General features: G+C 39.5%; 1 protein-coding gene across 1 annotated transcript in view; it reads left to right on the top strand.

Moving 5' to 3' along the window:
- MNAT1 (MNAT CDK-activating kinase assembly factor 1) overlaps positions 1-27,205 on the top strand; it is a gene marked incomplete at its 5' end in the record, with an annotated part of 84,887 nt that overhangs the window by 19,592 nt on the left and 38,090 nt on the right. The window contains one exon of the mRNA XM_010022583.1: positions 445-570. Coding sequence (XP_010020885.1) covers positions 445-570 — 126 coding nt within the window. The remainder of the gene's footprint in view (positions 1-444; positions 571-27,205) is intronic.

The following is a 27,205-nucleotide window of genomic DNA, read 5'->3' as shown; positions in this document are numbered from 1 at the left end:
CCTCAGGTGAAATCTAATGGGAAACAATTTCAAACTGGTCTGAGTTCATTGGTAAAAAGAATGTGTCTTAGATAAACATCTGATCCAAGTTATAATGCTTGGTATTATTCCTTCTCTGATTAAGTTCTAATTTTTTTAAATTTTATTTTAATAAATATGGTTGCATTGGCCAGTTGGAATAAGGAGCCTGTTATATTGTCTTTAATGTGGATTCTATAAAAATGGTTGTTTGCAGGTTACACTGATTTATGGGGTTGCTGCAGCTTTTTCTTATTACTGAAAATGATAGTTTTCTGTAAACTGTTACTTATAGAGAGGATACTTTGCATTATGCTGCTCTGCTGGTGATGGCCTTTCAAGCACAGCTTGCAGTTTTGAAAAATATGCAGTGTTAATTAACACTTTTTTGGTTTAGCATTCAGTATTTGTTCCTCATGTTTACAGGAGAGGTCCAATCTTCCTGCTTCATTGCTTTTAGCTCAGCATAAGGACAGATCTACCCAGCTAGAAATGCAAGTGGAAAAACCCAGCCAGGTCAGACCAATCACATTTTCCACTGGGATCAAGATGGTAAGTCTTGCTTATTTCTTTCTTTCTTTCTTTTTTTTTTTTTTCAATGCCTTTCAAAAGACTGATGATTTCCTCATATGAAGTGTAGAGTTCCCTTAAACCTAAGTTTCATATTATATGAAATAGACTGTTCTCTTCCAATTAAATAAGTAATTATGAATTAATTGAATAATTTAATCCTTCTGCTAGTTGGAATATATTAAATATTTTCATTGCATAGTTACCAAAAAACAAGCTATATCTTTATCTCTGCAAAGTTACGTTGTTCTTAAATTACTTTTGTATCATTTGTGTACCAATTCTGGAAGTTCCAGAACAGGCTGCACTTTATTCAGATTTACTTTAAGCACTGGAGTAATCTGCGAGTATGAGACAGACAACTTAAAAAGTGATGCCAAATGGTTAAGAACGATATTTTCATTGTTACTAGATTCCAGGAATCAACAAGTATTTGTTAGTGCTGTGGTGACAGCTAAAGATCTGTCATCATTCCTGTTCTTTATCATGGCAAGGTACAAGTATACATCAGCCTGGCTGTGGAAATGTAAAGTTTGGAGATAATGGTGGGGTGGGAGCGTGAAGTTACTGATCTCTTTTGCACTTTACTGGTTTGCTGTTTCATTAAATCCCTGCACTTTTTTCAGACTTTGTATTTTAGAATTGATAATGGTAAATGATGTCTTGAAAAGAACCAATGATACGTGTCTTCCTCAACAGACCAAAAAGTCAGCAAAGCAAAAACCCTTGCATCAAATTAGCTTTCTATCAGTTAATCAATTTATTTTGTCAGAGATGTCTGTGCTGGGTTCATTATCCCCAAAAGAGTTCACAATGTAGAAGTGCTTGCAGCTTTCCCCCCATTCCCTCCTCTACCTCCCCAAGTAGTTCCAGGTTTTCCAAAGTTGTGCCGATTGGTTTGTTTTCCTGTAGTATAAACTGTATCTTCTTCCTTTTGCTTTTAAAATGTGAGAGTGTGGGGGTTTTTCTGTTTGTGTAGAAAAGCTGGTGGACAGAAATGGTGGTTGTTCTGTTTAAAACAGTTCTAACTGAATGCCTGTACTACTTCTTGCTGTTTAAATATATTGTCAGAATTTCTTAAAGCTGTTGGCCTTTCTTCTGGGAAAAAGAAGATGGTCTTATACTACATGATGGGGATAATGGAAGTACTTTCTAATGCATCTCTATATGGATGTTAAATGCAGTATGCATTAATGGTAATTTCAGATCTGCAGCCCTAAATAAACTTCATCCAGGAATGGTGAAAGACCTGGGTGAGGAGATTTCTAGCATCATGACATTTAATTATTGATGTTTTGAATAATAGGGGATATTCCAGATAACTGATTGTTACTTTGTCAGAGTTCAGAAAGTGTTGAGTAGATGCCTAATTTAATTTAAGTCCCAGGCAAACAAAAAAAACCCCACCCTGACCTCAGTCCTAGATAAAGAGTAAGTACAGTTAACAATAAAGTTAAGTATAGGAGTATTTGGTGTTAGTTACAGATATTTATGGAAAATGGATTACATCAAGCCAAACAGACTTACACTGATAAAATCACAGGTTTTGAGAAAGATGAATGTTTCCATATTTTCTTTATAAGGTGCTTGATTTAGTTATTACATGACATTGATTTTTAGAATTATATAGAAATTACATTACACAATAACAATACTGAGATTCTGCAAAATAAGCAAATTAAGTGGCTAACTTGTAATTTCTGAAGTAATTGTTTGTTACCATAGCATGGGAATATTTCTGTGGATGTTCGGCTAGGATGCAGTTCACTGTTTTGAAGCAAATGTGGAATTTCTGTGGATGATATGCAAGTTGGCAGTTTACAGGGCTGCTTTGACAAGCTGGCCTCATTTGAATGAAATGTGTTTTAATATGGCTAAATACAAAATTATAGATAGAAGAGTAAATAACAGGCTCTGTGAAGAGGATTTGGAAGTTTAGCTATGCAACTAAACCAATTCGACCCTTAGCCACAGCGTGGTGGTGGGGTGTTGGGTATGTGAATAGTGCAGCAATAAAGTAGGAAAGGACTTTTCCTTTTGAATGCAGTATTGGGAAGACTCGGACTGGAGAGTTCTGCTGACTGTGTTTTTGATTACAAAAATCAGAATTCAAAGAGGAGCTACAAAAGTCCATTCAAAGACAGAAAGATATGCTTTGTACTCTGTTCTGCCTCTTGTTCAAGAGAAAGTTAAATCATAGAATCATAGAATGGTTGACTCAATTTGCAGTATGATATGACTCAATTTCAGTAAGTACTTCCTTAACACAGAAAATACTGAATCAATTGCAATTACAGTGTGACAATAACTGTAGTAAGAAGTCAGTAACCTTAATTAAACACATAGGATCAAGGATACTGAAGGAACAAATAAGACCTAAAGTTCACGATGTTCCACTGGTTAATTGGCTGTACTGCGCAAATTGACTGTGCAATTAAGTGAAATCTCTAATTGATGTTTTCAGGTTTAGGCCTGGGATGTTTCTTGGAAAGTTACTGTAGTCAAATGCAAATTGTTCAGCTCAGAACAGTTTGTAAAAAACATTATTGCTTACTGTACCTGACTTGGTGTGGTGGCTGATCGTGTAGTGTATTCTAGTGATCGTGTAAAGTGAATTCCCACCTGGGCACTTTATGACATGCTTATTTTCTGGCTTGATTGTTTTTCTAGAAATCTGAGATGCTCAGTCCATTTGTTTTGCATAGGTGTACACTTGAAATGTGTAGAGCTGTTACTGCGCTGCCCTTCAAGGGTGTAACACTATGGTTGCTTTGGCTTTGTTCCTCTCTAAGCCATGGGGAGTACCAAGAACTTCTTTAAAAATACAGTTCTAATTAACGCTCAGTTTGGCTGAGTTCTGCAAAGTAAGTATAGTTTCTGTGAAAAGTCTGCTTTGTGCTCACTGTTACAGTTTTGGCAGCACATGTTTAATGAATCACTATGTATGTTCTTCCCCGTGCTTTTATTTTTTCCTAATAGCTTGGCCACTGACCTTTTCTGGCAAGTGTTTTCCTTAATTTTGTTTCAAAAGAAGGGAATCCAGATAGAACCAGCTGAGATGCTGGCTAATCCAAAGCTTGTGTTTACACAAAGGCTATAAAAATATGCCAGTTGTGGCAATCCATGCTGGTTTTTTTTTTTTCTTCTCAGCCTGAACATGAGTGTTTTTCTTGGGATGGTCTTGGTCAAAGATGTTCTTCAGCCTGACTGATAATCGGACATGCTTCTCGGTTTCTGAGTTGGGGCATGCCCATTCTAGTCTCCTGGGCAATGCTCAAGGAAGTTGGCTCATTTAACGTGTCATATTAGTGTTGTGCAGTTCCTATACTTGCACGGGGAGGAGGCAGTGTCTTTCACTTGTAAGCTAAGCAAGAGCATCCCCTATAGCACAAGACAGACAATTAGCTCATGGGAATAGGGTCTCCTTCACTTTTCCCTTTATTTTGGGGTTGGTTGGTTGGTTTGTTTTTCATTTCAAGTGGAAGCTGTTTTTTCTTCTCAGTCTGCTTATTAACTTTTGAATTCTATTTCAGTAAATTGTATATTTTGTGCATGAAGCATGCCTCCCTGGTCAATTTGATTTGCTCTGTAGTGAGGGGCGAAGGTGTTTCAGAGTTTTCTGTTCATTGTGCTCATCTTAGTAAGAACTATGAGCATATCTGAATGTTTAAAACAGTTATGAAAGCTAATCTCAAATCAGTGTAAAAGCTACAAGGGAAACTGTAGCAATAGTTGCTGCGGTTGTGCTAACTGTTGCAGTAGTGCTAAAAATACTATTTTCTGTCAATGCTTGTACCTTAGATTTTAGTAGCTATCAAAAAGAGCAAACCTTGTCAGAAATGAATGTATTTCTAGTATTTCTAGGGCTTGTCAGGGTGTGCAAACCAAGTCTGAGGTCGGGCAATAGAACTGTTCTGTTTCTTGGTGAATGGAGTGACCATTCTGGACTCGAGGTGGCTTTAATGTGAAGCTATGTTTAATGTGTAAAAGAGGTGCTCATATGCATTGCACACGAATGGCAGCTTGCAAATGCAACAGTAATTAATTTCATTACAGTAATTTAGGGTTTTTAATGTTGCTGGTATTTACAGGACTGTTGGAGCCTTTTGCTGCTTGTAGATCTGTGCTTTACATCACCGTTGCAGTTAAAAAAGCTTAGAAGTGTCAATGTATTTAGGTTCTCTTTAATTCATTGAACTGGGAACATGCAAGCCTTTGAGACTGCGGCCCAGCTATTTACATGTTTGTAGAAAACATGAATGCCTTACCTGGGCTGAGCTGCATGCTCTCTTCAGCACGTGTCAGGCTGCATACCCTGTCCCTTTCTTGTTCCTTCCAGTTTTACAATGTTGCTTGCTCCCTTCCCCCAGCCTCCCAGGAGTCTTAGCCTCTAGTGACGGTATTCTTGAAGTAATTTCATGTAGTTAAAAACTTAATTACCTCTAATTGGGTTGACTGAATATGCAGGAAAGCAACATAGGTGTCCTCCGGCCACCACCACTTGGGAGAGCTTGCCTTTCATGTTTTATACCCAAATACCTCAAAACTAATATAATGCATCACTGACTGCACAGTTTATATCACATTTTTTGTTTTATTACTTGAGAGTAGTGAGAGTATTTATTAATAGAAATGCGAGTGCTTTGTGTTGTACATGCTTTGTCATTACCAAGATGGTTGCCACCCCTCTGAATTTGCGGTTTAAATAGATCTATCAGGGAGGGAGGGGAACCAGATGCCCGGAGGGGATGTACTTGCCCAGGATTAGACAGCAGAGCAGCAGCGGAAGGAGGAATAGGATCCAGCCCTACTAAATTCCTAACCTTGTGTCTCTTCCGCTGAACCAGGCTCCATCTCCTGTCAACAGGACCCCTGAATGGCAGCAAATTAAGAGTGAAATATCTGCTTCAGCTTTTACTTCCCTGTCCAGATCACAGCAGTGGTGTTATGTTTAACTTTCTGTGTGTCTGAATATTAGCAGGGTTTTATTCCAGTTATTGTACTTTTCAGGCTATTAGTAACTGAATGCTGGGGAGAGCAATGTGCAGTCTGAAGCAGTTGGAGCTTGCAGGAGGGAGCAGTCAAATCAGTATTTCAGAGGAATGGATCTGTGTCAGACACAGGATGTCTACGACACCTCAGGAATGCACATTGCCACTAAGCTGAGCGTAACAAGTGTTATCGAATAGATTTTGTGCAGCGTTACACTTGCAGTATTATTCTAATGGGAAATAATGTTCTTATGTGGAGCTATTTCTTTTAAAACACTGACCTCATCAGCTCAGGTCAAATTAACTGTTCTTCATTACTGCCTTTTCCTGCAATATTGCTTCCTGTGCAAACAACTGCTCAGCGGCTGCTCCTGGTTTTCAGTCTGTTTCTTTTATAGCTTTTGGAGCAATTATCCAAAATCCTGTTCCAAATGCAAAATAGTCTGTCAAAATACCTTTTTAATCAGTTGTGCTCGTTCAAAGTTGCTTAGACATATACCAGGTACTCTGAGGTAAGTGAAGTGTGTATCGCACTGTGGTTTAGCCTGCAACTATTCTGCAGCTCCCGAGAGTGCTTTACCACCCTGTCTGTGTGACCAGGAACTGTTTCAGCCTTGCAGCCTTGCTTTTCGAGTTCTTACTGCTCTGGTTGGGTTGGTTGGTTTGTTGGTTTTGGTGTGTGTGGCTTTTTATTTTCTTTGTGTTTTGTTTTTTTGTTTGGGTTGTGTTGTTGTGTTGGGGTTTTTTTTTTGGTTTTTTTTTTTTTTTTAAGTGCTTTGAGTACTTGCCTAAAGTTAATAAGTAAACAAAGAAATAACAATCAAGCCTATTTCCTTACTTCACTGTTAGCTCAGCTGGTCTATCTTCTAGGATGAATCACTGGAGGTGGAATTGATTTGAGATGTATGCCAGTCTGAGTTTAATTGGTGTTTTGTTTTTAATCTTCATTTGGCTTATACTACATGTTTCTTTTGCACATTTCTTTTTGCAGGTGGGTGGAATATTTCCCTTTTCACAACACTTAATAGTTTAGAATCACAGCAAAATCACAACATTTACTTTCAAGAGGACGCAGTGCATTTAGGCATATAGATCCTGTTAGAATAGACATTTATTTTAGAAAGTGTGTATATAAAAGTAAAATTTTCAGTGGTGATGAGCATTATCTAGACCTCCAGCAGGATCTGGCACTGCGGGGTTGCTGCCCTGCAGCCTTGATGCCTGTGTGTGCAATGGCTCAGTGCTCAGGCACCAGGGACCGGATGTCAGTTCTGTGAAGCAGAGTCCATTGCAGAGAAAACCCAAATGTGCTGGTGAGAGGGAAGTCCCCACGCTTTCCAGCAGATCTCTGGATGAGGATGCTCAGAGAAGCAGCATTCTTGCCAAGCAGCTTCCCTGGAGTGGAGATTCACAGGGGGTGCATGTTTGGAAGCAGGTGCATGTAGCCCTGTAACACCAGCTCTGCTAGTGGGATTCTGCAGCTGCTAAGTACCTTCTCTTGATTCCTAGTAAGAATATTTATTGCATGTTGCTTTAGCTTTGAATTTTTGTCATCAATAGCAGTATCTTGTTTTAACAATAAGCTGAGAAGGATACTTGTTTCTGAAAAGAAAAGAGGGAAGAGAAATGATGGCTGCTGGATCTCCACCATCTCTGGCAATTCATGGATATGGAATTCACATATATAAATTGAGGGACACCAAAAATGCTGAATGATGCAATTTGCATTAGGGCTAACATGCTAGATTTAAACAATGATCTAGAGTCCTGTGATCCACATAGCGCTTACTTAAATCTCATAGGATTATATATACAATATGCCTGCAACTTCGAGTAGCATGATGCAGAATGATTAGCAGTAGTAAATATATGTCATACTAAATCTCTGGCTCACTATTTAAATAAAGATGTTTTGTTAAGAGTCAAGCATATACATGCAGAACTGTGCTTAAAGTTTTTGAACTCTGGTTTTGAAGTATATGCCAGACAAACTTTATTTAAGTGATCTATCATCAGAATGCTTCCTGTGCACTCCAGCCCACAGACTGACGTCTCAAACATTTAATTGGGTTCTGGCCTTACTCAGTAATTACTATGATATCAAAGTGCATAAACATGAAGCACATTATGTTGACTTAATGAATTTATTTTTTTTTCCTCCTAATGTAGGTAAGAAATGTTTTCTTTTGTTCTTTTTTTTTGTTTGTTTGTTTGGTTTTTTTTGGGTTTTTTTTTTTTTTGATGAGGGGGCAAAGTAAATTACAGTATTTTTTGTTTCCTCTCCCCTCACTTACTCAGTGCTGGCCTTGGAAAAGGAGACTGGATTTTGCAAATGCAGTTCTATGTCTCCTTATATATCTTTACAGGACTTGGAATGCCCGAGGAAAGATGCCATAGTCAAAATTAAACTGTTTGGGCAGACGTAATCAGAACTGCTTGACCTGATTCTGTTTTATGGTTGGGCTATCTCATACTGCTCTGTTAGACTAAATACTTGTTCGTTTGCTTTAAGGCTCCTTTACATAGCTAAAGCAGCACATGTTTATATACACATATGAGTATAAATTCAAATTAGGCCCATAAGTTTGCACAGCTGTAATGACTGGAATTCAGTAAATGAATTAGTGCCAATGCTGTTAATTGTATGGGAGTGAACAGCAAGACCAATGTACTTGCCAGTGGAGTGGCTGTAGCAGTGGAGTAGATCTACACTTCAGCTGTTACTTTTTGGAAAGGAATTGGGGGTTTAGGGTTTTCTTTTATTTGTTGGGGGGGTTTTTTTGTTTTCTTTTTTTTTTATTTTGTGTGGTTTTTTTTTTTAATCTGCTGTTTGATTTATGGAGTTGCTCAAGAGCTTGCTTGTCTGAGCCTTTACCATCAAATTTCATAGAATCATAGAATGGTTAGGGTTGGAAAGGACCATAAGATCATGTAGTTCCAACCCCTCTGCCATGAGCAGGGACACCACACACTAAACTGTGTCGCCCAAGGCTCTGTCCAACCTGGTCTTGAACACCTCCAGGATTGGAGCATTCACAGCTTCTTTGGGCAACCCATTCCAGTGCCTCACCACCCTCACTGTGAAGAACTTCTTCCTTATATCTAATTTAAACTTCCCTTGTTTAAGTTTAAACCCATCAGAAGCTTATCTGTGTGTCATGCAGTGTGTTGTTTTGGTCCCATGAAAAGATGCTGCTTAGGATGAGGCTTACAGGGAGGAAGCTGCTGGCTGGGCTCAGCCAGGCTGTTGTGTGCTCCCCTGTCCGTATGGGATCAGGCGCTGGGACAGGAACCGTGCTTTAGGTCCTAATGTAGGATGCACAAATTCAATCCTAAGCAACACCCATACTTACCACTAGCTATGATAACAGAAAGACATGTTGTAAAGTGATCTAAGGAAAATGCCATTTAGATCAGCCTGAGATCTTCCTGTTTCTGAGCCTTCTAGCTCTGAATATGCTGTTGCTTGAGTAGGTGTTACTGTGAGCAATAAGGAGAGATCTGACTGAAAGAAAGAAGGTGGCTGAGAGGAGAGTCCACAAAAACAGCTGGCTGGGAAATAAAGAATAATAAAAAATTTCTCAATCATTGTTTATTTTGGAAAGATCATGCTTCAAGCACATGGAAATACTTTACACATTTAAGAAGTGCTGACTTCCTACATGCCTTGTGAAGGAACAGCAAATCATTCATATAATGTAAACACATTTATAGATTGCTCCAATGTAACTTTTTTCAGTGCTGCTGTTCTTTTTAACAAGATACAGTTTAGTGCATATATGCTCTTTTGATACTATACCTTGCCTGAGAGTTGCAAACACCTTAAATATTAGAGTTTGTGCTAAATGAGCAGCGCAAAGTTATTGAACCACTTTTTTAATTCAAAAACTTATTAAATAGTGCTGCTTGATGCACTGTTTAAAAGTAAATGTACCAGAAAACAGTGCTGGGCTGAAATAGAAATAAATAGCTTGTCTGTAAGGGCAAGTATAAGCAGTCTCATTATGTCTTCATAGAGATGATAAAAAAAAAATTAAGAGCAGACAAAGTTCCTCTGTAAGGGTGGAAATTTAAGTCAGGGAAGAAAAATTAATGAAATGAGAACAGCCTTGCTGCCAAAATTGCAGTGGGTATTTGTGGAATTGTATAATCATAGTGCTGGGTAGGGGTCTTGGGAGGCCATGGTGTTCTTTCCCTTGCTGTGAAGCAGAGTCGGGAGTACTTCATGACAGGCACCTGTCTAAGTCTCCTGGGAAGCTTCTGGGAGCACATACTGCCCTTGCTTTTACATTTTAGGGGAAACTTAGTAACTGTGCATTTCCTTGACAGGATGTAAGGTCATTTGATGTAAGTTTAATTTTCTCAATGTCTAGGTAGGTGCCAAAAGCAGCTTGTTCTCTGCCTCTTTATAGGAACTTTTTATGTGCTTGAAGATGACAATGGAAAAAGGACTTCACAGAACTAAATATTTTAGAATTTAGATCTTTAAAAAAAAAGAAAAAAAGCTCAGCTGCCTTAATTGTTACTTAACAATAAAAGCATTGATTTCTTCTGCAAATGGTTGATAGACTGTCTCCACTCTACAGACTAGATGTGAAATGACATTCATCAGCTGGGACAAGGACTATTTAGAGAAGAAAGTTCTTTTAAAGAGAGCAGGAAGAACATTTAAAGAATTGTAGTAAAAGCAATGAAGTATTTGAAGCCATTTAGGCAAGCTAAAGTAGTAATTTTCTATATGAGCATAGAAGAATGTATTATCTTTCTGCCATCATCCTTTTTTCTGAGCACTTGTCTGCAGTTGTGAGAACATTGCATTTTCTTCTAATCCTTTCTTCTGTTGCTGGTGATCAAAGTAGTTCTGTGTCATTCCTTCATCTTCTCTATTGTTTACCTGGGGAAGGGTTAGTGACCTGGAATGGCAGAGCTGTGCTAATGCCTTCACAGCTTCCTCTGAGTCAGTGGTCACTTGGGTTGTGTCCATCTGTCTGATTTTGAGAGACTTGTTTACAAGGAACATATGTGCAAACTTATCTCACAGACTAGTTTTATTCCTGGTTATTCCAGTTCTCCATGAACTGGAGTCTGTTTTCCGATGTTATAGAGTATATTGACCTTGCAGCATAGCTAGATCTGTCATGCGGGTGTATTTTGTCTCTCACCTGTTCTCAGCGCCTCCTGCAGACAAGTGTTGGGTAAGCACAGCCTATGACTGGCTTTTCTGAAACTCTTGCCAGACTTAAAGTTGTCATGCAAGGGGAGCCAGCAGAAGTACAAGAGGGATGGCCTTAGTGGGAGGTATTTCCTGGGAAAAGCATGGCAGGGATGTCGGTATCAAGTCAGTAGCAGCAGCAGTGGTGTCGTGGTGGAGAGTTAAGGACTTGGGGTGGGGAAGCACAGGGCAACAGATGAGGTGGATGGAGGAGGAGGTGGGAACTTGGATGTGAGGTGCTTTGGAGAGAACGTGGGGGCATGAGGCAATTTCTCTGAGGGGATAGATTTGGGGCAGTTTGGCAGAAAGGTAGGAGAGGGTTGGGAGTTCCTAGGAAGAAGGGCAGAGGGGATCCTGCATGGGATTGGGAAATAGAAGAGCTCTGGGACAGAAGGATTTTGGGAATTGGGGTTTTTTGTACTCATCTGTTTGAATCAGTTCCTGCATAAGAAGTCTGGTCTGTGAGGGCAGCAGGGAATGGTGTGTGCACACTTTGGTGGTTTCAAATCTGACCCCTCCACAACTTAAGAAGGGTTCTGGCTGTGTAAATGTAAGACTCATGTTTCCCACAGCATCTTCTTTTTTGTGTTAATCTATGTTGCAATTTGCACCAGTCTTGCTAATGTATTAGTTCTCTACAAGAAAAAAATCCTCAGCGTGTTGACTGAGGCCATGCTCTGTGTGTGCATGTACCACCTTTCTGCACCTTAACTCATGCCTAAGTAAACACAGTAGATAAATGAATGTTTGCTACAGGGTCTCAGAGGATTTAACTTTTGAGCTTTAAAACAGCATGTTTGTAAAGTAAAAATACATTGATTCTAGTCTTCGGTATTTATCCAAGATGCACTCATATTGTGCTAGGGTACTTGCAGCAAAAGATACTTGGATCAGAGAGACAATGGTCTGTACCAAGGAGACTTCAAAAGTAATTTTCCTCAAGAATGTTTGTTCAGGTGCAGAGGGTGGGAGAAAGGGATATTTTTTTAGGCAGTCAGCATTGGACATCAAAGGTGAACTTGCCCATACGTACCTAGTCTGGACTCAGTGTGTCAGTCAAGGTGTCACTGGAAAGGAATATTGACAGCACTGGCTACTAACAAAAGAGAAATGATGCTCATGAAGAAGTGCCTTGGTCTCTGAAAGTTTGGGTTATCTTTATTCCTCCTATTTTTTAAGAAGAAAAATGTGGCTAATGTAGTATATCAGAGAATTAGTTATTTTAATTTATTGTTCTGCTTTGCCTGAACGTAGTTGCTATACAGGTAACTCGTGTTTTGGGGAAATACAAGGCTAAGGTGTAATTTCTAACATGCGTTACAGTTCAGCAGAATGTGTGGCAGAGCAGTAAAATCCTCTGCCTCTTGCAAAGGGGATAATAGCATGTTAATAGGTTGTATTTTATGTGCCCTCTTTTTTTATAATATAAAATACGGGAAGAATATTGTGACTGTAAAGAAACCTGCTTTGACTCACTTAGACAGATGTGTGTAGTGGTATGGGCAGGAAATGGAAGGACAGAGAGCACATGTGGAACCATCTATCTAAATTAGCTGGATGGGGGCCAGGAAACTTGCAGCATTTGCAATGGTTAATAGAAAATGAAGTGATGGCTTTGTGTAAGAATAATGATTCTCATATTATTCTGGGACAGTGAGGTAGATCCTGCAGGAGACAGATGGGATGTTTGAAGGAGATGCATGTGGAACTGGATGACAGTAGAAAGGTAAGTAGGTTAGAGGGAGGAACAATTTAAAATTGGGGGCTGTGCACAGGAGGAAGGCAGCATATATTTTTAGGTCGGAGGTCCATTCTCCTGTTTCATCTCTTGAAAGAGAGGCAGAAACGAAGAGAACACTGCTGTCTTCTCCAAAGCACAGAAGGAGAATCACAGAAATGTGATCCTTGGCAAGACTGTCAGAGCCAGTGCTTGAGTCAACAAGAGCTGCTGGTCTGTGCTGTGTAGGCTTGCTGACAGATCTAAAAGGCATCAAAGTAGGTATCTGATCCTCGCCATCATTAGGCAGCCTTTGGCACTGGGGCTTAGGGCTGCCTGTGTTTCTGTAAGTGTAGGCACATGTGCATGGCTAGCATTAAAAAAAAAAAGCCACATAGATTCAAGACTATATATAAAGGTGGCCAGCTTGTAATGCTTCCCTGTGATAGACCCTTGGAGTTCAGACAACAGCGTTTGAATAATCAGTTAGTAAGTATTTGAAGAATTTTCTGCCTTTCCAAACAGGTGGCACTTTCTGTAAGAGTGTTATGGTAGTGGCACTGGGAATGCAGCATTTTCCCCTCTTTCATTTGGAGTGGGATTTGAGCCAGATCATGGCTGCAAGTTCAGAAAAGGGATAACCTGGGGAGTTTTATTGTTGGACTATCCACCAGCCACACACAAACTCTAATATGGATAGAGTTGGAGGGCTTCAGTGTTGTCTGCTTGACAGAGTAGATCCTGGCATAGGTCTTTGACATCCAGATCCTGGTGCTCAAGGTCTGTTGACACTATCCTGGCTGTGCCTGCACACGAAGGGATTCCCCTTTGTCGTTGTTCCCAGTGAAACATGATTAGGGTTTTCAGTCATAGCATGGGGAGAAGAGGGCTTGTCTTGAGAGCTGATAGGATGTAGAAGGGATTACAGTGGGTACTTCAGGTTTCCTTCATCTCCACCAAGCCAGTTTATATTTATTCACCTTAATCTGCCTCTTCATGGGATGATTTCTTGAGCTTGAATTCCCATTTTAATTTATGTAGCATCTGAAGCCTAGACTGGATTAGGCCAAGAATTCATCTCAAATAGGGCAATTCCGAAATCTGTTTGGAATAAGGGGTAAAAAAAAAAAGAAAATGTGCAGTTTATGCTAAAGCCTAATGTTGTATCAGTTTAGTTTCATTGGTAGTGTTGTTTACAGCATCTGCTTTATGCTAATTTTTAACGTGTTTTGTGTCAGGTTAAGTTAATTTGAAACACAAAACTATACAGATGTTCCACTTTTAAAGTAACAGAAATATTCTTAGAGTGCTGTACCCGATTAACTGCTGATTGCTTTTAAACGCTCTGTAACTAACTTAGGCCGTAGTTGAGGTGCTGGGTGTAACTTTGGCAGTGTTTATCACCTGATTGAAAAAAAAAAAAGGATTTCTTTTTAAAGGACCCTGAATAAAATATTGGTGGTATATGGGTTATTTATCTGGGTTATTTTGTTTGTCATAAAGAACGAAGGAAAAAACACTGCTGCATGTTCTGTTTGGGGAAACCTCTGTCTGCAGCTCTGGAGCTGTGAAAGTGCAGTGTGGACCTGGGAAAGATGGGAGGAGAAGAGTGTATTTTCTTACATTTTTTGTATGGGGAAGCTTTTGCTATTGTGCATTCTGTTGTCTTTATTTTTGCTGACGGAAAAAGAGGAGCAGGAAAGCTAAGGAACAGCTAGATGAGACTTCTAGGAAGGAGAGAACCCATACCTGATACCGCCTGTGGGTGACAGGGGTAGAAACACACAGCAGTTCTTTATTTGTGCAGTCAGAGGTATGTGTGTGTGCATTGTCAATTGTCCGTGACAGCTGGTGTTGAGGGGGAGAGAATTTTTTAGGGGAATTCAGAGATTTAGATCAGGGAATATTTGCTTCAATCAAAATGCTTCATTTCTGGTTAATACCAAGAGACTGTCAGATAAATCTAGCTCTAACATGATTTTTGGACTGGCGTATCAATGCAGCATTGGGTGGTTTTTTGTTTCAGTTTTCCCACCTTCCCCAGCAGGGCATATTTTGCTGAAGGATCAATTAGAAAACCCGAAGGAATGTGGTCAATGTGAATGACAGGGTTACTAGCCTGACTGCATTGGCAGAGTCATTAATTTTTTTAAAACTGCCCCTTTCACAATCCTTTTATGCTTTTATATTTTTTTGATTCAATTAATCTTGAATTTTTTTTTTTATTACTTGCATAAGGGCATGCAAAGTATTAAGCTAAGACCATGGAAAATAACTTTGTAAATACTTTATTATTGTTCTGAAATCTAATTAAAAACCTGCAAACTTCATCATTCATCATTTTACTATAGGAGCATATTTCTTATGAAGACAGTCTAATATCCTGCAGCAACTTCATGGCATTACAAAAATAATTAATGGACCCTTTTAGGGCAGTGTGTGTTGCTACAATGTGGAATAATACTTCAGTGTTGTAAGTGAATGGTGTGCTAGGAAACACTAATCCCTCGTGTATAGTAACAGGAAGTATGAATATTACTTATTAATAATAATATAAAGCACCTTCGCACACATGGCTTTTTTCTGGCCATTTCTACCTTTTTGTAAACAGTGAATTTTAATTACAGAAAATCGGTGAGAAGCAAGAACGATTTGTGTAATTAAGAAGATCTGTTTATTTAAAAGCGTTCAGAAGTTTTAAGAGATGGAACTTAGCTGCATGAGAGGGATGAATGTTGTGCAATAATGCCCCTTCATTCCCCTTTCATAATAAATCTCTGCAGAGTATTCATCTAAAGGGCTGGATGCCAAAAAGAACAGGTTCGACTTGTCTGTGAGGATTTACACCACAGTAAAATGCACAACTGCTTTTGTAGAGGTCATTGTGAAGGTCACGGAGCCAGTATGCACCGCTGAATGAGAGCAGCCTGTAACAATGGTGTGAGAGGTTGGACTGGGTGAAATCAGTATTCAAAACCTCATATGAAATGTAGCAATAAGCTGGAATCATTAAAACACATGATTTCAAAGCATGTATGCTATTTTGCAAAAAATGAATTGCCTCTTTTCCAGAAGTTTGCATTGCATATCCTCTGCTGAATGTAGCTCCTGGGTCAAAATGCAAGTGTGTGCTCGATTCTTGACCATTAACATAACTTAGCATGTCTAATATAAACACCCTCAAACTGTTAACGATTGCGTCTGCCCGGTTTTAAAAAAAACCCTCACTGATCCTGAAGTGGATTTAATTACCTGAAATTTGGCACACCTATTTCTACAAATAAGGTCTGAGCTTGACCACATGGTCACACTATGTCTTTAAATAAAAGATGATCATTTCAAATGGCAACCAGCCATCAGTGGGGTTTAGTGCAGAGATTAATTAGTAAACTTTGGAATGTGCTACAGCAAATGCAGCTGATTGGCAATAGCATGTGGAGCAGCAACTGGTGGAAAGCTAGTGCTGCTGAGCAGCAGAGGTATTTCCAAAAAGTCTTAAGGGTTGCTGTGATGTACTGTGCTTTAAATGGCATTGTGCTGATTGCATCAAACCTCCGGTTTTCTTTTTATGCAGTTTAGTAAAGTCATAGATTAAAGAAATCTGGCGTGCATTTGGAAAGAAAGCAAGCTGTCTTTTGTCGTTTTGATGTGATTAGATGCAACCCATCAATAGACAACGATGGTGCCCTTGAACATGAGTTTACTGAGGATTGTGGTTTGTCTGCAGTGTGTTTTGCAATTTTTTTAACTAGGAGGACAAGTATCAATGGTACTGTAGAATTCTGGGGTAGAAATTCTTTAAAAAGATGTTGAAGTAAATATGATTTGATTCAATAGCTGTTGCAGTAAGCCATTTCTTATAATTCTAACCTACTCTTAAAAATTATGTAGATTACTGAGTGTGTGTGCTTGCATGATTTGTAACTGCTTGTTGCCTTCCTTTTAAGAGTTTAAATATGTTAATTAGAGAAATTTGGAAGCATCCTATGTAAATTAGCTTTCTAAGGTTGCTTGATCTATTTGGTATGAGTAATGGATCCCATTACATATCGTCCCTAGTGGGACTATTTTCTCAATTTGTGTAGGCCATGGGACTGGGGCCCAGATAATAACATTAAGATGATTTATGTAATAAGTAACTACTCCTGAGAGCTGACTTGAAAGCCCTATATACTTTTAAAAATCTCTCTTAGTATTGTTGTATTAGTCTCTTGATGCCCACCTTCAATTAGAGGTATGGTCAAGCATCCATTTAAATCAGTAAAAAAACCTCACACCAATGTCAGTGGGTCTTTGCTTAAAAAACGGCCCATGCAACTTGACTAGGCTGGTAAAGTTCATTTTACTATGTGTATCCTGAGTATTGAGCAAAAGACTGCCCTTGTAGACTAAATAATGGTATTGCTGAAATAGTCATATGAAATTTTTGATGTAAAACTGGCAGAGATGCTTGATCTCATAAGATACGGATCATCCTGGCTTTGACCCAGAAAACTCTTAAGCATGTGCTTTAAAATTAAGCAAGCTCGTAGTCCTCCTGGCTTAACTCTCAGCTCTGTTACTCTGTCCTCGTTGCATTTCAGTCTCTAGGGCCCATCAATGTATTGTGGTGGATCTGTTGACCAGGCAATAGCACACGCTGGTGTCTTACCTGGTTGTGAGCTGCTTGACTTCTGAGCTGTTGGAACAAGGAGCAGACCATAGTTGTCAGGGTGCTGGTTGTTTTTCTGGAAGCCTGTTTCTGCAAGTCTCTGCTTCCTAGATGGTAGTGTTTATTGCCATAGGTAATTGCAGTGAAGCGGATGGGCTCAGTTTACACTGTCGGGTTTAGGCTTGCTCTGGCTTTGTTGGGCTGGACTTGCAGGCCATGCTCCAGATGAAGTAATTGGTATGTGACTGCTCCTTTGACTTTGTGAAGCTCTTTGTGTGCTTAAAGCTGTGTAGTTTTCTAAGGTGAATCAGTGTTGCTGAATCTGGGTCTAAGCCCCAAGTAAATATGATAAAATTTTCTGATAGCAAATAGATTCGTTAGCTTGAGGTGCCTTTAAATGAATCCTGTGTGGAACCATGCACAGGATTGGGGCATTACAGGGTCTTGCAAAATGTTCAAACTGTCAGCACAAAAAACTATTATTAATCATATGTACTCTAGAGTTTCTGATTTGCTCTCCTTGACTAGAGTCCTACAGTATCAGTTACTCCTATGCCTGTAGTGACGGATTTGTGTTTCCTGTGATGAAGTGGAACAGCGATGCGGATCCACAGCAGCCCAGTATTGCTGGATGAATGGCTTCCAGGTAGATGGAGACTTGGGCTGACCGGCTTAGGAGGCAATTCTCTGTGGTCAGTCAAAAATCAGCTCTTTCTGGTGAGTCTAGAAGTGTGTGTGTGCACGCTGAGTCAGTCTCTTGTATACCTGTATGATTGTACCACAGATTAGACTCAAAAGGCTTGGCAAATCCTATTTGTGTGGGAAGTTTAAGTGCAAAAACTTGCCTGATTTACTTTATTTAAATCAGTATAATCCTGCTTAAGGCCTTTTGGAAAGCACATCTAAGTGAACAGTGTTCTAAGTTAACACAGTGTCTTTCGTGTTCACAATAAAAGCTAGTTTCATTTGAAAAGGGAGTGCTTATGGTTACCTTCAACAACTTTTGACATATAAAATGTGGAAGAACTCACTTCTCCTGCATGCACACATTGTCTTTTCTGAAATTTGTACTTAAAAGATTTAATATCTTCAGGTTTGCTTTATGATCAGCAGTTCTTTGAACTTGTAAGCAAGAAAGTGTGGATAACTTCAAGTATCTATTTGAAGTCTGATTCTGAGGAATGCTTATGTTGGTTTTTGACCTTATAATGTGAAGTTTGATTTATGTCTCAAAACTGCATTATTCTAGTGGAAATGTAAATACAGTCTGAATTTTTTTTTTTAGGTATCTTTAAAATACATTCTGTCTTAAAGACAGGGACTTTATTCCAGAGATCCTGGGTATTCAAACCACAGAAACATACTTCTGTTCATAAGGGCCCAGATTCAGCAGCTGATATCTAAATTGACCAAGCTCATTTGTGCATGCTTTCATTCAGGAGATACTGACCTGTGCTGGTTTAGACTTAAATATAACATTTTTTGGTAATTGTGAAGCTTCATAGAATAGAGAAGGGCTAAGGGTGGAAGCTGACTGAGATGATTTAGAGTTTTACGTAAGCACATAAAGCTGCAAGTTGTCTTGTTGTGTTTGGTTTTGGAAAGCACTTATTAAGTGCTTTGACATCTCACTTTTGTTCTTGCACATCTGCTTTGGATTGTTTGCTATAAAAGTGTAAGAATTAATCTTGCCCTTGTTTTTGTTATTGCTACCAGAAACCAAACTATTTTTATTACTACTTATATAGAGATTTGGACCCTGAACTATTTTCAGAGTTGAGGAGCAAATGAGTTTGTATTTCATTTTTCCCCCTCTCTCACATTCCCCCTAAGCTTACAGGTAAGGTTAATTAAAATAGAGTTTTTAAGTGCACAAAGATTTGGGCATGGCTTGTTAAACTCTGTAGTAAGTGCTATTTTGTTTTATTTGGTCCAGTATTATAAGTTTTAAGGGAATTCAAATGATCGACTCACTTTAGTTTGTTTCTTAGTGCAGCAGCTGCCCTGAGCGAGGTCAGGATATTTGCATCATCTGTGGAAAGCTTAGTACATATTTTACTGTATGGAAATAATATATGAAAGTCAAAGAAATGAAAAACTTGCTGCATGCTTAGTCCTTTGATTAACAAATATTCTTAACACTTGTTCTTGGGGCTTCCTTTTTGTCCTGTTTATTTCCCAAGAAGCAGTAAGTAGTGGTGGCATGTGATGTCAGTATAAGCACACTGCTTTTGAGTGATTTCTTTCCCTGTGTTGTGTATTATTAAATGCATTCTGCTGATGTGGGTTCATCCAGTCCTCATGCCAGAGCATGTAGGAATCTTCCTTTCTACAATGGAAGTGGTGTTTTAGGGCAAAACTGTCTTGTTGTAAGCCTACAGCAGGAAATACTCGGGCAGCTTTTGAGTTGCTAGAAATCTGATGTTTGTGAAGCAGTTGCTTTCGCAGCAGTCTCCTATTTCAGAATCTGTGGCGACACTTGGATTTGTTTTGGTTTGAACACAAGTGTTTTAGTGAAAGAGTTCACAAAGGAGCCAGTGAACAAGATAAAACAGATGAGGCATCTATTTTATAAATAGATAAATAGGGTTTTCCTGAGACTAAGTGAAATTACCGTGTGATTGCATCACTGTTTTGCTGCCAGGTTCTATTTTTGTTGAAGTGATGTTGTAGATTTTTCATGGCAGGAACTATTCTCTTTTCTTTGTACTAAGGATGCCTTAGATGTTTCTGGTTATTGTACTTCAAGGGGTTAAAGAGCCGTAGCTACTGAAACCAGGGTAATGCAGTATGCCATGTTAGTTCTTGGGTATGTGGAGGGACTTTCTGCAATGCTCTCGCGATCAGCCAGGGCTTACAAATAGGCTTTCTGATCCCAGGAAGTTCTGTGAATCCTGTCCAAAGTACTGCTAAATTTGAGATGCCATTTGAAGTGTACACAACTTTAAAAGCTGTCATGTGCCTGTGGTTCAGATTTAAGCTTCATTTTGATAGAGTGACTTAAAACATAGGTGGAAACTTACACGCAAAGAAACTAAACCTCTCTGGAAGGACAAAAGAGTATGCTTTGAGCAGATTAAAAATGTAGTTGCTTCTGCCCCAGGGAGCTTTTTGTTTAGATTGACAAAATTAATGTGCATTTTCAGAGCAGTGCCATGAACCATGTGTTAGGTTTGCAGTGTGTCTCTTCCTGTCCCCAGAATAATTGGCTAATGTGTACTTGTGCATTCTTCATGCAAATCCATGAAAAAAAGGCTAGAAATAAGCTGCTTTCCACTTTAAACATAACGTAGTGATTTCCAAATACATTGCTGAAAGGTTTCAGCTTTTGTTTAAAATTTGTAGAAATGTAGTCCACAAGTATGTGAAGATGCATCATGTACTGCTAATGTCTGATGACACTGTAACTTTCTTTAGACTTTAGTTTTTCTAAATGACTCCTTTTTATTTTTTTGCCTGTTTTGAATTATTTACTCTGCTGTTCTTGCTTCCTGTTTTTCCTATTCCATGATTTTGCTTTCATCTGCCTTTATTATCCTTCTTCTCCATATTTTATTCCTTTTTTTTGTCCATGTTGCTATAAAAACTTCCATGCTTGCTTTTGCCTGACGGTTATCAACCTTTAGCAGTCTCTCCTTAAAATCTAGCTATTCATGGAATCTCACTTTTTTTCTTTATCAGCCAGACATAAGCCATGTTGAATGGGATATTCTGCATCTTTATCAACATTTATCTGGGTCGAGGCTGTATGCTCAGCAAAGCAGGGAGTATGTCTCTTGACTTTCACACACACAAACACACACACACACATACACACTCACACACACAGAGTTTCTCATCTTCTATAGGCTGAGACCAGCTTTCCATTTGGTTTTGTTATTTTAGCAGTCTTTCTTTTTGTAACATCCATGAGACTCTACATTCCTTAAAAACAATGTTGTATATCTGTGGCTATTTTCATGTGAAGAAGCTGATTTAGAAAATCCCAGGAAAGAGCAGACAGTGGAATACAGCGATGTATGGATCTTTGTGAGCTTCTACTAATAAAGCAGATAATTTTTGCAGGTTCCACTGTTTTTTCAGGAAATCCTAAATAATTTTCTTGCATAATGGAGGGATCTTATCAGCATAATACTCAGCTTTACTGCAACAAAAGGAACACTGGTAGATTCAGCTGTACCAAAACTTAAACAATTGCTGCTGGTGGGAGAGCAATGCACAGCTATTGCTGTGCTCTGACCTCCGCTGCTGTGTCTATCCTTCTCTTAATGCTATGTATCATGACAAAGTAGCATTTGTCAAACTGATTTCTATGTCACATCCCTTGAAAAATTAGGCCTGTGATGTAGGTATTTAAAACAATATTATTTTGGAGCCTTTAATCCTGTAATTACACTGGCTACTGCAGAACTTGGGCTTTGTCGATAGCTTAATCAAAATGATCGAGGCTCCAGAAGTCTGATGGTAAAAATGCAACAAAAGTTTGCTTAATTCTGCTTAATGCTGCGTTACTAACATAGCACATTGGGAATTAGTGCTATGTCGGTGTTACATAGTGCTATGTAACAAACTGAACAGAACATTGAGTTCTCCCTGAAAAATGGGAAGAACCTGGGGTTGTACTCTCAGAAGGGCCATGCCAAGCCCTGTGAGAGCCACAGTAGAAAAAACAGGGTGAGAGCTGATAGTGAGGTTTGCAAATGCAGTTGGCACTCCTGGGGTGTCTGAATACCACACAGCAGCCAGTTCATGGCATGGCTTTTCAATCTAGTTGAAAGTGGCCAAACAGATAGTGCATCCAGGGTAGAAGTCCTGGGAACAAGAGATGAATTTCTGCATGCAGCACAATGGATCACACAAAAGTTATAAGTGCTCAGGACCTTAGTATGACTTGGTAGCACAATTGTGAAATGAGTGTGAAAAACCAGAAGGGGTGACCTGGGGGCTTGTTAGTTACATGAAGGTGCTGTTCTGTTTTATTTATTTCCAAAAATGATTCTGTCTTGTGTGCTGGGCTGTCCTTTGAACAGCGCTGGAGATTTTGAGGAAGGCTTGCAGTTCCTGCCAGAACTATGCAGTCTCCACTAAAAACAAGCAAGTGACTTGTTGCAGCAAACATCCAGGCTATCCCCTGAATCCTAACTGGGCTTCAGCAGCCAGTGCTGGAGAGGACAGTACCAAATAGGCGCTGTGATGCACTGATGTGAAGAGAGTAGTCACTAAATCCTGGTACTGGCACTGACCCAGGAGAATTGTATTTCAGCATGTTAGATGGACATGGGCTTTCTTCTGAGAGATTAGAGAAATGGGGCTTTTTGGCAGGAGCTTAAAGATAAGTCTGGTCAGGTAATTACTTATGTCAGAAAGTGGTAGAGGAAAAGTTTGGAAGAAAGTAGAACTCATGGTGTGCTTTAACCCATTTTGCTCCATGGTTGATTTCCCAGGTACCTGTTTGTGTGGAACAAATCCCACATATGTGACTGTCTTGTTAATAGCTTCTCGGGTGCTGTTGATCTCTTGCTTTATTTCTGCCATTCCTAAAGAAAGCATATTTTAAAAATCTGTTTTGACATTCAGAAATCAAATTGAGTTCCTGTGGGGGGGAAAGACAAAGTCTAAATATGGACAGATTATTACTTGGCATCTGAAATTGTCTACCCCAGAGAGAAGGCAGTGGGGTGGCCATCTTGTATCTCTTGTCCTGCTCCGTATGGTCAGATTCTGGTTTTGAGATCAACAGGAAAACTTACTTTGATTTTGTTGGTTTCTGTTAGATCATTTGTTCTCTTTCTGTTTCACTACTGGGATATTCATATAGCACTTTGCATAATTGAGTAAAGAAATTAGATTTATTCTTGGTTTTCAAGAGCAGAAGAAAAAGCAGTTGGTTTCAGATGTTTGTCTTTCGGAAAAGCCTCACTGGCATAGGAATTTTAGGCTAAGGAATGGAATTATGCATTTTAGTTTGACATTCTTCATGTTTATTTAAAAAAGCTGTGGAAGACAGGCAGGGTAAAGGTTAAAATAATATTAACTGAGCCCTCCAAATCTATCAGTTTCTTTCTCCTTTTCCTGAGTATTACTGTAGTCAAAGTAAGTAGTTAATCAGAATCAGAAAGCTATTTATATTAGCATTGCTGACATGGATTTGTCAGTAGTGAATTGGGAGAGTGGAAACTGGAGCAAAAAAATCCACACAAAACAGCCCAGCTTTTGGCTCAGACCACATTGCCTAAGATATTTGCATTAATATTGTTCTGTAAGAAATTCTGTTAACACGTGATCTTTCCATAACCTGAATTCAGTTGTGAGCTTAACAGTAAAACAGTTTCCTGAGACTGATTATACTAAAAAATTCAAAGAATTTATAGTTTTGTTTTAACGTTCACGTGGAAGCATTTGGATAATTACAGATGATGGTATTTCAAAAAAGATGATGGTTAACCTTTCTGTTGTGCCACATACAGTTGAAGCGATGCTCCAGATGTGTTTTAGCAGCATCATGCCCTGGCATCCCACGGTGCTCAGCTTCTTTTTGACCAGCCATGTGCTCCTTCCACCAGGAACTGTAAGAGTTAAATGAACGTTGCTGCAAACTGGCTTAAAAAGACATAGCACATAAATATTACTATTTCTGTTATCTGACTTGTGCTGTGTTCTGGTACTGTGGCGATAGCAGACTTGAGCCAGTTCCTAAGCAGAGAGAAATCAAAAAAGCAGAAAGTTTGGCTACATCATCTAGTCCAGCTGCTTCTGGTACAGAAACATGCTTTGTCTGGACAAGTTTTACTGACCCGAGTCTCTGGCTTCTGTCTCTTGCCTGGGGATGTTTTTGTGGCATAGCTGTTCCTCCTCTTTCCCCTACTAGTGCGTTTTTGGTGTCAGTCTCCTTTCTCCTCCTCCTTGGCACGTGAGAGATTTCAGAGAAGACTGTCAGTAGTTATTTCTTTTTGTTGCTGAGGGAAGGAGGTGAAGGAAGGCAATGTCATTTTGGAGACAGGGAAACAGAGAGACGGCAGGAGGGGAAGAAGTGTGAACATTGCACCTTGCCCTGTTATTTCTGGACTCTGTGTGCTAAAATAACCTCTTTCTGCTAGCAGGCAAATACTGATACACCTGCATTTGCCAAAAGTTCCTCCCCCAAACCCCTGTGTGCAAAAACTGCTCAGATACACTATAATTTTGATGCTCTAATAGCTGCAACTTTTCCTAAAAGACATAGATTTTGTTTAAAATTAGCTCCTTGTCACTGCAAGGACAAGCTCTTTGTATATAATCCATGTCTTTTTTTCTCTCAGTGCCATGTTGTATCACAGTCTGAAACAAAAATGATCTATTTTTGTTCTTATTCTTTTGTATATCTAGGATAGTGTAAAATAAGCTGTTCAGTTTTATTTGTAATGCGAAGACATTAAAGAGGGGTGTGTGTGTGTGGGGGGGGTTAAATAATCCTGTATTTCTCTCATCTAAAACCATGCGGTACATGAATGGAAAGTCAGTTGCTCACAAATCCATTGCTGTGTAGTCTTTTACATAAACAAAGTCATAAGGATAAGCAAATGCCTTCCTTCTAATTAGCAGTGTGTTTTGTGGTTCCATACATTCCAAAGTGTAATAGACAGCTATGCTGCCTAAAATAATCCAAGAGAAAAAAGTTGTATGCCACAAAGATAGGGGTGGGAAGGAGAGGAGGCAGTTAAATCTGTTGTCTGTGTTCTTGGAAGCCTTTTCTATCTCCATTTGGATACTGTCAGCTTCTCTTACACAAACATTACAGCATCCAAGGGGAATTAAAAATACTTACCCATGACCACAACATCAGATCTTAGGTTTGTCAGGAGAAAGCAATGCAAAAGCAGGGTCTTGGACCCACTGTTTTCATTTTGGTTTTAGCATGCTGATAAATGCCTGCTAATGTTGGAAAGAGGTAAGGCTGGCTGTCTAGGTGGAATACAGGAGATTTAAAAATCTTATCTCATAGACGTGAAATGGTTTTTGAATCTGTAGAAGTGCTGTGTAAGCCCTAAGTAACAAAACTGTCTCTTGTGATTTCTCTAAAGCTACACAATTTCCGTCTATACCAGTCTTTTATGAAATGGGCTAGGGACCACTCAGGACAGAGACAAAACCAAGGTGTTAACTGGTCAGATAGCTTTTAACTGAGATAATATTGGTCAAATTGAGCCTTTTAACTTCAACAAGATTTTTTGTAAATATACCTTATCCCCACATCAGTGGAAAAAGGGAAGGCAACACGTTTCACCGTTAAGTTTTCATAAGTTTCCATCCCAGCCCTTTTGCACTGTCTGTACCGTACGCAGTGTTGTGACCACACTGTAATTGTGCAGGGCTAAACAAGTTGGAAGCTGGTGAGCTCAGGAGCCCGTGTAGCCATGCCGCTGCACTGGCATTGCAAGGAGTCGGCAGCACAGATATATCCTGTTCGCATCCAAAACATCTATAGCGCTGATGAGCTTGCAAGGCTTGACCAGGCTTTAGCCCCTTTCAGTGGGAATGTATGTTGTAACTTATGCTTCCATCTAACCCTTTCCTAAATCAAGGCAGACTAAAATGTGATTAATAAGGAAAAGCCTTTACCTAAAGGCCAGACAGCTATAGGGCAGGAACAACAGCTGGTTATGCTGGGATTTTCCCCCGCAATCCCACTGTAAAGTGGAATGTAATCCACATTGCCAAAACCCATCAACTGGAGTTGTAATTTTGAGAAACAAAACCAAAAGAGCTGTGTCATACAGCTGAACAATCTCCTTGAGGTGCAGATCTGCTAGCTGGACACAAACCAGTGCAGACATTTTGCCATGCGAAAGTATGTACTCACTCCTAACACATGCGCCTTGGCCCAGGATATAGGTGAGAAAGACATGAGAGCCAGTGCTTTGAAACTGATCTTAATAAACCAGATGAGCTGCTGCTAGTTAATGATGAAGATATTTAACTGTTGGAATAACTTACCTAGCAGTTGTGCCATGGCCGTTTATGTTCTGAAATCTTTAACTCTAAATTGGATGCCTTTCAAAAGAAGGTGCTTTGGCTGAGCTGCCAGTCTTTGGGCTTCATGCAGGCACACAAAAATGTCCTGGCCTGTACTGGATATGAGGTCAGACCAGCTCAAGGATGGACAGTTCCTCTATTTTGCTCTTCTTCAGATGTTCCGCTCTCTAAGCCACGACACTGCACCTCACAGAGAGGTCCTGGCATGGCTTGGTGACTTTCCCTGGCACATGCATTGGTCCCCACCATACAGCTGGCGTGCTGACTGGTCAGCCTCCCCACCATTCATGGAGAGCTCCCATACAGTTACCGATTGGTCATCTGAGAGTAGATGATCATCATGATCCCTTCTGACCTCTGGCACCTTGGGAACCCTCGAAGAGCATTTTCATCCTATTGTCCAAGGAGTTCCCAGAGATGGGCATCTGTAGCAGCATAAACGGTGGTGTGGAAAGAGGCTTGTGATGAGCCTAGTCCATTTGTCAGGAGTCTTCCTGTGTCTCTTGGCCAACATTGGCAGAAGTTGAGCTTGTTTAAAAAAGTGTTAAGAATGCAGCAGTGGCAACTCCACTAACAGCAAGCAGCTGTTCTGGTGATGCCCTCCAGAGATGTGGCTCCTGCAATCTGAGCTGCTCCCTTTTTCCACACACAAGTGATTTCCCAAAATATTTATCATGGTTTTGATCTTTGCCTGAAACTGAATTTTCATTCTATGACTGGAATAAAATTGCTCTGGATTTGGAAAGAGAAAGGCACTTTTCACTCACCAGATGAGGGTGTGCACATGTAAAATGTTGGTACGTCTTTCCCTTCAGTTTGGTTGGACAGAAATATACACCTAAAAATTTAAATCTAAAAGCCTTATTTAAACATTAATGTCTTACAATGGGTGTAATATGCCTACATGAATGCAGTAACAAGTTGTAATATTTTCATGAACTTGAATAGATTGTAAATTGACAACTTCTTGCAATATAAAAAGACCTTGCAGTTGTGTCTTAAATGTCATGAAGTGGGATTAAAGCTGAATTTTT

This window comes from Nestor notabilis, unplaced genomic scaffold (genome assembly GCF_000696875.1).
Source record: "Nestor notabilis isolate BGI_N333 unplaced genomic scaffold, ASM69687v1 scaffold2399, whole genome shotgun sequence".
Taxonomy (NCBI): Eukaryota; Metazoa; Chordata; class Aves; order Psittaciformes; family Psittacidae; genus Nestor; species Nestor notabilis.
The sequence above is the reverse complement of the archived record's forward strand: the minus strand, read 5'-3'. Positions and strand labels throughout refer to the sequence as shown.